Source organism: Coregonus lavaretus, assembly GCF_964263955.1.
Source record: "Coregonus lavaretus genome assembly, chromosome: 8".
NCBI classification, from domain to species: domain Eukaryota; kingdom Metazoa; phylum Chordata; class Actinopteri; order Salmoniformes; family Salmonidae; genus Coregonus; species Coregonus lavaretus.
In genome coordinates, this window is record NC_139995.1 from 48473203 (window position 1) to 48484068 (window position 10866).

Below are 10866 nucleotides of genomic sequence, written 5' to 3' on the forward strand. Positions count from 1 at the left end.
CCAGCTCTCTTCAGGTCATTGACCAGGTCCTGCCGTGTAGTTCTTGGCTGATCCCTCACCTTCCTCATGATCATTGATGCCCCACAAGGTGAGATCTTGCATGGAGCCCCAGACCGAGGGTGATTGACCGTCATCTTGAACTTCTTTCATTTTCTAATAATTGCACCAACAGTTGTTGCCTTCTCGCCAAGCTGCTTGCCTATTGTCCTGTAGCCCATCCCAGCCTTGTGCAGGTCTACAATTTTATCCCTGATGTCCTTACACAGCTCTCTGGTCTTGGCCATTGTGGAGAGGTTGGAGTCTGTTTGATTGAGTGTGTGGACAGGTGTCTTTTATACAGGTAACGAGTTCAAACAGGTGCAGTTAATACAGGTAATGAGTGGAGAACAGGAGGGTTTCTTAAAGAAAAACTAACAGGTCTGTGAGAGCCGGAATTCTTACTGGTTGGTAGGTGATCAAATACTTATGTCATGCAATAAAATGCAAATTAATTACTTAAAAATCATACAATGTGATTTTCTGGATTTTTGTTTTAGATTCCGTCTCTCACAGTTGAAGTGTACCTATGATAAAAATGACAGACCTCTACATGCTTTGTAAGTAGGAAAACCTGCAAAATCGGCAGTGTATCAAATAGTTGTTCTCCCCACTGTATGTGTTGTCACCCTAGGGTCGCACACTACTCATAAAGCAAATGTTGAACTTTTATTATTCAGAAACATAAAATACCTAAAATACTGTGATATTATATTTTGGCCATATCGCCTAGCCCTAACTACAACCAGTTAGCAAGTCGGAAATGTCCGTTTCCTAGTTCCGACTAGCACGTGAACGCGGCATAAGTGGGTAATGGTGTCCTGTGACAGTAGGTGATGGTAGGTCAACGTTTAATTAATGGAATGGGGGTGTGGCGATTCTAGCATGTAAATGTTGTTGGGGCAAACTCCCAAAACATTTTTTTAGATGCATGCCAGCAAAGTCACTACACAATACTAAACAATACACTAGAATGGTGACAAATGGGGCCCACAAACTGTTAGGGCTTACATGAATCTATCCCAAGAGCAGAGCTTTCTTTTTAGCACCATGGAGTGAATCCTTACCACTGCTACACCTGGCTATCAGCGGAGCCTTGTCTGGCAGCGAAACAGTTCATTCAGCCTCATTTGCTACCTTTAAAAAAACATAGCTGATATGGCTGACTTGCTTAAACAAATTTGGTATCTACTGACAATTGAGATGTACAAACTATGCCATAAGGGGACGACGAGCGGATAAGAGGCAATCCGTAATTTCGATTCAGACGTAGTCAATATAACTATTTGTTCAGCACTTTTGAAATGTACAGCGACAGAATTCAGAACATGGGCCATTCTTACAGTGTTCTCCCTGTACACCAAGTCTGAACCGTAGGATAAATAAAGGGGGCATATAAGCAGACAATGAAAGCTCTTACAATATTCAATGATTACATTTCTCTAAAACAGGCTATAGGCTACATGTGCACAACCAAGTCAGAACAGTAGGCTAAGTTATGAGGGGGAAAGGGACCAGATTATTAGGGTGAGGCACATGGGCTTTTAACAGTTTACTACACAATATACACTTAGTATTACTTTCTCAGCTACAGTATACATATCTCCCTGGCATATTACATCATTTATGTAGCAGCATACAATAAATGTTTGTACCCACCTGGTTGTGCTGTGCTCACTTGAACAGGAAGGTGGCGGTCCCTGTGGGCAAATGTTGTCATCAAAGTCTGGCATTCTCTGGATTTATGGTGCTTTCAAGACAACTGGGAACTCGACAAAAAAAGGTTGAATCATGATGTCAGTGATCTTCAGGTCGGAGCTCTAGAAAGAGGCCACAGTTCCCGACTTCGAATTCCGAGTTGAATGAGTCCCCTCGTTTTTTCAGAGTCCCCAGTTGTCTTGAACTCACTGAAGTCTGAGATTTCCCAGTTGTTTTGAACGCGGAAGAAGTCATGCTGGATTGACAGCATGGCCAATGTATTCAAACTTTTCTGGACCATGGTGTTGAATGTTTATCCTTTTAAGCTTGGAAAAGAGACCCTTAAACCCAGACTTGGACCAAACACCCACTCCACTGAATAGCAGGCTAGTGATTGCTTTGCAATGCTTGCAGTTAGCCACACCGATTCCTTTCAAACCACTCATTGTTGAATTTGCGATTTCCAACTTGTTGTGTAATGTTTATGTCCAATGGCCGATGAGCACCGACACCTTTGTCTATAATTTCTCTTCATATGACAAGGATTGAAAAGGATTTGCCAGTAGATTGTTGACGTGATTCATGATGACTGCTTGTGTAGCTTGCTAGCTAAGATTGTTAAAGTATGATGTTGACATGATCAGTCCAATCAAAGCTACAGTAGATATAACGTGATTTGACATCATTTTATCTGTGACCAATGACCTTGAGCCTTCTTGAATGGGCACTTCTAATGTAACTCTATGACAGCACCCAAGGGGCTTGAATTTTTGAGCTCTCCCCGTAGATTTTGCAGTGATGTAGTGTCCCAATGAGTGACGGAACACTGAGCCAATCACGGCGCAACTACAGAACATTACCAACCCCTGCGCTCTGTATTTTCCGCTGGCTGCCCCACCACCACAGAAAGTACTGAGCTAGGCTGAACCACGTACATTTTGTAGCTGCCTTACTCAAGAAAGCAGAAAAAAAGACCATGTTTGTATGCGGCTTTATTAAGTCAATGAATCTATTTATTTTTACATTGTTTGCAAACTGATATGTGACACATATTAATGCCAAAATAACACACAAAACAGGCACCTGCCCTGAATGACGGGTCGCCACTGGGTATATTGTATATCTTAAATGTATGCCTACATTCAGATATAGATTTCTCTGTTCAATACCACTTACCCTTGTATGGGACAGGGATGTTGTTTCGATGTGCCAATTTGTAGGCAAGTTCTCTGCATTTGAGGCTACTAAACCCATTAAACTGGTCCGCGAGATTCTTGATATGTTTAACAAGCTCGGACTTCATGTTATCAGATCAATTGTGTTGTGTGCCTCTCTTTTGCACAGGTACATGTTAGTTTTCTTTTTTTTGTGAATGTACCTCTTCAGTGTAATTCATCCCTTGCTGCTGCTCAAATGGACTTCCCTTCATTGGCTGCTCTCTCAAGAACCTCAAGGGGGGCTAGACCCCTGCTTGTTTTACGTTTGTATACATGGGGCATGATGATGTCTGCTCTGTAACAATAAAAATGCACTCTTGATTTCATATGGATGACACATTGCAAAAATAATATGCATATTATTCATAAAACGGACAAACTGTAATCATCATTTGGATGGGGTATGGTGGCCATTGGCTCAACTTACCCCAAGGCAAACATTTTGACTATATTAGCCCACACAGCTACAAGGATGCACTTTAAATGCTTGGTTTAGACCATGCAGCTACAAGAATCATGAAACCTATAAGACAAAATATTTATTAGACTTCGTGAAACATTTTGGGACCAGCTTGCTTACCACTTTTTCCATGTGGTTTCTTCCGTCAAACTCCATAAAATCTGGTCACATTATTAATTTTGTGTATGGTTTCCTAGAAACAAGGGGTGGCTCAACTTACACCACTCTCCCCTACTGCCATCCACAGACCAAAACACCTATTTGTCTCTACAACCAGAAACAAAATTAAATGTAAATAACAAAAGTTTGGTATGTATACAGGATTAATAAAAACAAAAGTCTATGTAATCTCACATGGTTCTCAATTGTTCCAGTGACAGTTCAAGAGCATACTGTTATGCGTGCCTTCGGTTGGCCTGACATCATCCTATAGGCCAGATGCACCGGCTCCGTGAGGTTTGCCTTAAAGGTGTACACGTGAGTCTTCCCACTGCACTGGCTGACGTTATAGAAGCTCAGCCTCTGAGTCTTAAAGCTCAGCGTGATCTCCAGTCTGTGTACTGCCGGGGTTCTCTTCAGTGGAACATCATGGCCCTGCTCGAAGGACCTGAGCAGGTTATCGAACCACATCAGGCACCAGGAGCCGCGGCTACTCTCTAGGGCGCTCGCTAGCCCGCTGCGTGCTAACATCCCGCTGTAGCACACCCCTATGATCCAAGGAGAAGATCCGTCCAGCTCCACCTCCCAGCGATGCTCACCTCCGTAGAAGCTCTGGGTGCTCAGCACCTGGAGGAAGTTGCTAAACCTTGTTGGCAGGGCCGGGTAGGGCTGCTTTTTGGCGCTGAAGGTCACAGTCTTCAGATCCTCTGACAGCACCAGGCTGGGGTGGGCCGTGTCCAGGTCAAAGGTCACCTCTGAGGGGTTGAGGACGTTGCGTAGGGAACGCTGGGCCATCCCGAGCCCCTCCCTCAGCTCTGCGCTCCTCCGTTCCAGCTCGTCACAAGCGCGGTCCGGGTTAACTTTAGCCTCAGGACCGGTGTTGTCGTGGTCCAGCTCCTCTAGAGGTTGCTGGGCCATCAGCTCCATGATGCGCAGTTGTGCCTCCTGAAGCCCCTCACTAAACACCCCACTGTCTTCCTCGGTCAGGAGGGATTTGGCTCGGAGCTGGGCCTCCCTCAACTTCTCTCGGATCTCTGAGACTTGGCGTACGCGGCTGCCTAGGCTCTCCTCGGCAGGGAGCAGTTCCGCTTCAATCAACTCCATCATCCCAGTAACGTAGTTGATCGTCAGCTCAGTCATCTGCTCCAGCAGCTTGGTTGCCTTGCCTCTCAGAAGGGCATTGGCGGCCCTGACCTCGACCTCCCTCTCCTCCTCCCTCCTCAGCTGGTCCTCAGCCATCTGCAGCCTCACCGTCAACTCCGTTACCTGAGACGCTAAAACAAGTTTAGACTTGTCCATTATCGCCATCTCCATCTTGACATCCACCAGTTCGTTTATCGGAAAAGTAGGGTGCGCTGCAGCTGCATCTCCCAAGCCTGTGTGCTGTAACTCCTGTTGCTCTATGTCTAACAGACATTCAGAGGTCTCATCATCATTTCTCTGGTTAGGTGACACTACCCCCTTGTGGCATTCACCACCATCTCCATCTGTGACGGATCTGACCTTTCCTGCTGTGGTGGCTTTATAGCTCTCGATGATGCTGCACATCTTGAAGTTCTTCACCAGGCCCTGGGGGCCCTGGTACTCAACCTGGCATTCGGGGCAGCAGTGGGGGGCCGTGTCAGTGTCCATGTACTTCTCAAGGCAGGCTGAGCAGTAGACGTGGCCGCAGGGCAGGGACACAGGGTCGGAGAAGAGGTGCAGGCAGATGGGGCAGCTCAGGTCCAGCACCAGGGGTCCTTCAGTCTCAAACAGTGACATGCTGGCAGTGGAAGGCTCTAGAATGCACAATAAAAAAGCAAGAAAGCGTTGTAAAAACACTACATCAAATAAGAATGTAATTGAGTAAAAAAAGAAACGTAAAATTCAAGTAGCAATTAGTAGTATATAGGAATTTCTTACTTTGAATTACATTGTGTATTTCAATAAAACTGAAGGAGACCTTAATGTGTGAGTGTATGCCTTAGAAAAGGTTAGTGACCACTGCTAAGTCAAGATCACTGAGTCAAAATCCAAGCCAAGATCTACTGCTCAGATTTTTTTAAAACATTACTTAAAAAACATAAACCTATGCAACAATAACCAATTAAAAACAGTTATGTAGCAACAAGGTTTGTGCAGTAGGCTATGGCCCCAATACATTAGCACTGCATATTGGCTATGATTGAGTTGCCCTGCCAATGTTGTTCTTCTCTGACAATTTAGAAATTATATTTCAGCATGTTAGGTATATGTTCACATTGGTAATATATATTTTGTTGTATTACTTGTGAGGGAGGCTAGTCCAAATCAATGTGTCATAAAAAAAAAATGCACTCCCTCCCCAACGTAAAAAATATTTTCACATGACCCTCCCCTTGTAATGTAAAATAAATTGAACACTCTCGCCCCTCATAGAATTTACTCAAAATGATGTTTACCACCACAAATAACAACAACTGTAACATGGATATTGACTTTGCCACTTCAGCATGCTTTTGCGGCACAGTCGATGCCACACAGGGCAGAAGGTTGAGGGTTCGCCGACCACCAGACGAGCTCACTCTTCCTGCCTGTTTCATTACACTACAATCAGAGCTGGCTGCAGATGATTAGCTCGGTTGGAAAATCAGATTTTCAACAATTTGATGCCATATTTATAATTATATAAAACAACACCAACAGGTTTCTGTGCCAATGCACCACACAACCAATAAAACAAAGCATACCAAATTCTGGCACATCAATATCACAGTTTGCGTTTTCAACAACACAATAAATAGACTATGTAAATCTCCACAAACAGAAAATACATCCCTGCCTACCTTGTAGGCTTACCCAGTATCGAAGGCTTATTAGCTTGACAATCTCTGAATGCCATTAAACTTTTTGGTGTTTTGTAACAGATGTCTCTTTCCATTCATCAATTGACCACTGCACAGTTTGAATTGATGCATTTATTTTATTTTTCAGTTTAAAAAAATACATATATATACACACACACACACTTTTCTTAAGTGACCGGGATTGCACAATTAAGTCAGGAATTTGATTTTACTCATTTCCATTGTGGTCCCAATTTCTTTTTTTTACATAAATACATATACAATAACATAGATAGACACATTACTGAGATTGAGACAAAAACATTCTCAACCTCCAGATGAGTATGAGGGGGAGTTTAAGTACAATTATTACAAGTTTGTTTGGCTGGTAGTTTATTCTTTAGATGTTAGGGGCTGCTGGTGAGCCATGCATGATGTGCAGGCATAATCAAAGTGACACTGAACTAGCGCACTTGCCAGAGTCTTTAGGGGGTCTATAGCTAGGTTTCCATCCGATTGGCGACAGATTTTCATGTGAATTTTCAAAAATCGGAATAAAAACAATATGCCATTTCAGAGTTTCCTTTAGGAAAATTTGGCGCCGCACAACATGACAGGGAAGATTTTAATTTACCGGACATTTGAGAAATGTTTGCCAGTATGCATTCTACAAAACGGTGGAATAGGCCAAATATGATAACAACTGATGGCAGTAGCTAACTACTGTAGCTAACTAGCCAGCTAACCTCTGTAGCTAGCCAGCAAGCTAAATAGATTGCAAACGGGTTAGCATAACTCTAACCAAACAAAAAAGAGTTTAAAAAAAATATTATCTAGCTGGCTAGAATTTATGAGGCCAGCAAACACGTTCCTTACACCCTAGGAACGTATTTCCTCCAACGTTATAATGAAAAGGTGTCTCTCGGTCCCAAAACAAGTTTCTGGAGACGTGTGGGAGGAGTGCTGATGACGTCGCCCACTGTATGCGCTTTCGGTATCCTGATTGCGTCCAGACTGAGGAGAAATCTGCACACAATGCATCCCTGACCACCACCTGAAGTGGTCAGCCAGATCTGAACACAATCATACCACAAAGCGACTTTTGTGCATCTAATCTATAAATTATATATATATATATATATATATATATATATATATATATATATATATATATATATATATATATTACCATTCAAAAGTTTGGTGTCACTTAGAAATGTCCTTGTTTTCGAAAGAAAAGCTATTTTTTTGTCCATTAAAATAACATCAAATTGATCAGAAATACAGTGTAGACATTGTTAATGTTGTAAATGGCTATTGTAGCTGGAAATGGCTGATTTTTAAATGAATATCTACATTGGCGTACAGAGGCCCATTATCAGCAACCATCAGTCCTGTGTTGCAATGGCACGTTGTGTTTGCTAATCCAAGTTTATCATTTTAAAAGGCTAATTGATCATTAGAAAACCCTTTTGCAATTATGTTAGCACAGCTGAAAACTTGTGCTGATTAAAGAAGCAATAAAACTGGCCTTCTTGAGACTAGTTGAGTATCTGGAGCATCAGCAATTGTGGGTTCGATTACAGGCTCAAAATGGCCAGAAATAAAGAACTTTCTTCTGAAACTCGTCAGTCTATTCTTGTTCTGAGAAATGAAGGCTATTCCATGTGAGAAATTGCCAAGAAACTGAAGATCTCGTACAACGCTGTGTACTACTCCCTTCACAGAACATCGCAAACTGGCTCTATCCAGAATAGAAAGAGGACTGGCAGGCCCGGTGCACAACTGAGCAAGAGGACAAATACATTAGTGTCTAGTTTGAGAAACAGGCGCCTCACAGGTCCTCAACTGGCAGCTTCATTAAATAGTACCCGCAAAACACCAGTCTCAACGTCAACAGTGAAGAGGCGACGCCAGGATGCTGACCTTCTAGGCACAGTTGCAAAGAAAAAGCCCTAGCTCAGACTGCCCATCTTAATCTTTTATTGGCCAGTCTGAGATATGGCTTTTTCTTTGCAACTCTGCCTAGGTCAGCATCCAGGAGTCGCCGCTTCACTAAGTTTTCATAACTGTGACCTTAATTGCCTACCATCTGTAAGCGGTTAGTGTCTTAACGACTGTTCCACAGGTGCATGTTCATTAATCGTTTATGGTTCATTGAACAAGCATGGGAAACAGTGTTTAAACCCTTTACAATGAAGATCTGTGAAGTTATTTAGATTTTTACTAATCATCTTTGAAAGATAGGGTCCTGAAAAAGGGACGTTTCTTTTTTTGCTGAGTATATATATAAATATATATATAAAAAGGAAGAGAAACTTAGGCCAAACCCCAGAGATATGACGGTGGCATGCTACGACACGCATTTCTTTATGTCAGGATGACTACTGCGTCTGCTATACATATATAGATGTACAGGAGGGTAATTCGTAAATTTCCGATCCAAACATTTTGTATAAAGATAAGCAATATATTGTTAGATTATAGGAGTAACTCTGGTAGGCCTGAAACAGTCTTCCTCGCCTCAAGTTCAACTGACGGAGTCAATTGGAGCGCAATGGCCTGCCTTCATATCATAGGCCTGAAGTAGCTAAAGCTTAATAATTGCCACACCATACCAAACCTTCACAAACATTTCTAAACTTTATTAGGGTAATATCAAAAGTCAAGCCAAGCCATTGTTTATAGGGAAAATAGGAGCAGAAGAGCGAATGTAAACCAGGCAAAAAATGCACTACCCTCCCCTGTACTAAATAAAAAATACTAATTAAAAAAACCTTCCCTGTGTTCAATTTTAAAAAACACAACCCTCCCCTGTGCTAAAAAAAAAAAAAAAACTCTGCCCCAGTAAATTTCGATCTCTCTCTTAGAGTATGTTTGGATGGCCAAAACATGCGTAGTTTAGTCCTTCAGGGCTGTAAACTCTGAGGAAACCTACACCAAGTACAGGTTTAATCATTTTTAATTCATCCAACAGACAACTCAAACAGCTACCATCAAACAATAGTATTAGGCCTACTTCCTCTTGTACAGTAGTGTAGGCCTCATTATATTAAGTGCATGTGTCAGGTCTATTCATTTGACTTGACCTAGTCTAGAAATGAAACAAATCTTACCCGCATGCCCTGTAGCTCTTCTGAGAGTGAGGTATAGCCTATATTTGTTCATAATTCATAAAGAAACTCTGACATCTTAAACACATCCCAAATGTTTACAGAGTGACTAGGCTAAACTTTGGCAACATGTCAGATCTCTCCACAAACTGTTTGCCCTTATCAGCTCAAGGTCCAATATGTGTTTGCAACAGCGCGTTGCAGATCAACTTTCGATTTCCTGTGAATACAGTTTCTAAATCACGCTGCCCAGCAACATTCATGTAAACTCGCGGGATCAGGAGGCTTTGGAAGGCTAGTTTCGATTCCCCTTGTCGCTGTAATACAAAACAACACGCAATTAACCATTACAAAAATATATATCTTACCTAAAATCCTGTTTAGTAGGATACGATATTTTCAACGTGGAGACGTTGTCGTTGTTGATATTGCATTTAAATCCGACTTTTTATTTTACATCACGCACATTCGGATAGGAACTGCACAGAGCCGCACCTGTTGATCACCGCACAACTGGGAACGATTGTTCGGTGAATACTAATAGTGAAGACAAACTGTAGAAACACGATAGTTGTCTTGAATTATCCATAGCCTACTTCCACCGTGACATCAAAAGTGCCAGTCCTTGATGAAATTAATTATTAACCTACTTCCTGCTATGTTGCAAGTTACCTGGGCGTTCACTGTATTTACAGTCAAAATAAAAGTGGAACAGTCCTATTCTCTAATATTAAAGGGATAGTTCACCCAGATTACAAAATTACATTTCAGTTTCCTTACCATATAAGCAGTCAGTCCATGGACAAGGTATGACAGCAATCCCTGCTTTGGTTTAGTTTCCCTGGAACTGTTTTCACATGCTATCGTTTATCGGTAGAGCATGGCGTTTGCAACGCCAGGGTTGTGGGTTCGATTCCCACAGGGGGCCAGTATGAGAAAAATTAAAATAATAATGTATGCACTCACTAACTGTAAATCACTCTGGATAAGAGCGTCTGCTAAATGACTAAAATGTAATAAATCCCATTCAAGTCAAGGGACTGATTATAATTTTTTGTGCATCATATTCAGTGCCAGTGAAACTAAACCAAAGCATGGCTTGCTGCCATACCTTTTCCACTGCTTAAGCCTTCTGCATGCTTCGGTTTGAACTCGGCTAGGCGAACCGAACGAGTGTGCTCCCATACTCCCTTAAAAGACTGTTGGTCCATTTTGAGACGCCATAGCCAGTAGTCAGAATTAATCTAAGATAACGCAAGAAATATGTTATTAATTTTGACATTTTTGTGAAGGAGATTTTACATCTAACTAAGATGTTTGGTGCAGTATTTCTCAAGTGAATTTTTTTTAATGAAAACGATTCGAACAAACACTACATT

At 41.9% G+C, this 10866-nt stretch overlaps 1 protein-coding gene across 2 annotated transcripts; it reads right to left on the reverse strand.

Annotated features, from left to right (window-relative positions):
* Positions 1-2708: 2708 nt before the first annotated feature.
* Positions 2709-10161, reverse strand: trim107 (tripartite motif containing 107). Of its 2 annotated transcripts, none has more exons than XM_084167963.1 (2): positions 9856-10161; positions 2709-5348 (listed from the first exon to the last, which is right to left on the reverse strand). In XM_084167963.1, exon 2 carries the CDS (start codon positions 5329-5331, stop codon positions 3793-3795), a length of 1539 nt encoding a protein of 512 aa, XP_084024089.1. In that variant the 5' UTR covers positions 5332-5348; positions 9856-10161; the 3' UTR covers positions 2709-3792. The 2 variants fall into 2 exon arrangements, with proteins under 2 accessions (XP_084024089.1, XP_084024088.1); XM_084167962.1 differs by lacking the exon at positions 9856-10161 and adding an exon at positions 9491-9711.
* Between the last annotated feature and the right edge of the window lie 705 nt (positions 10162-10866).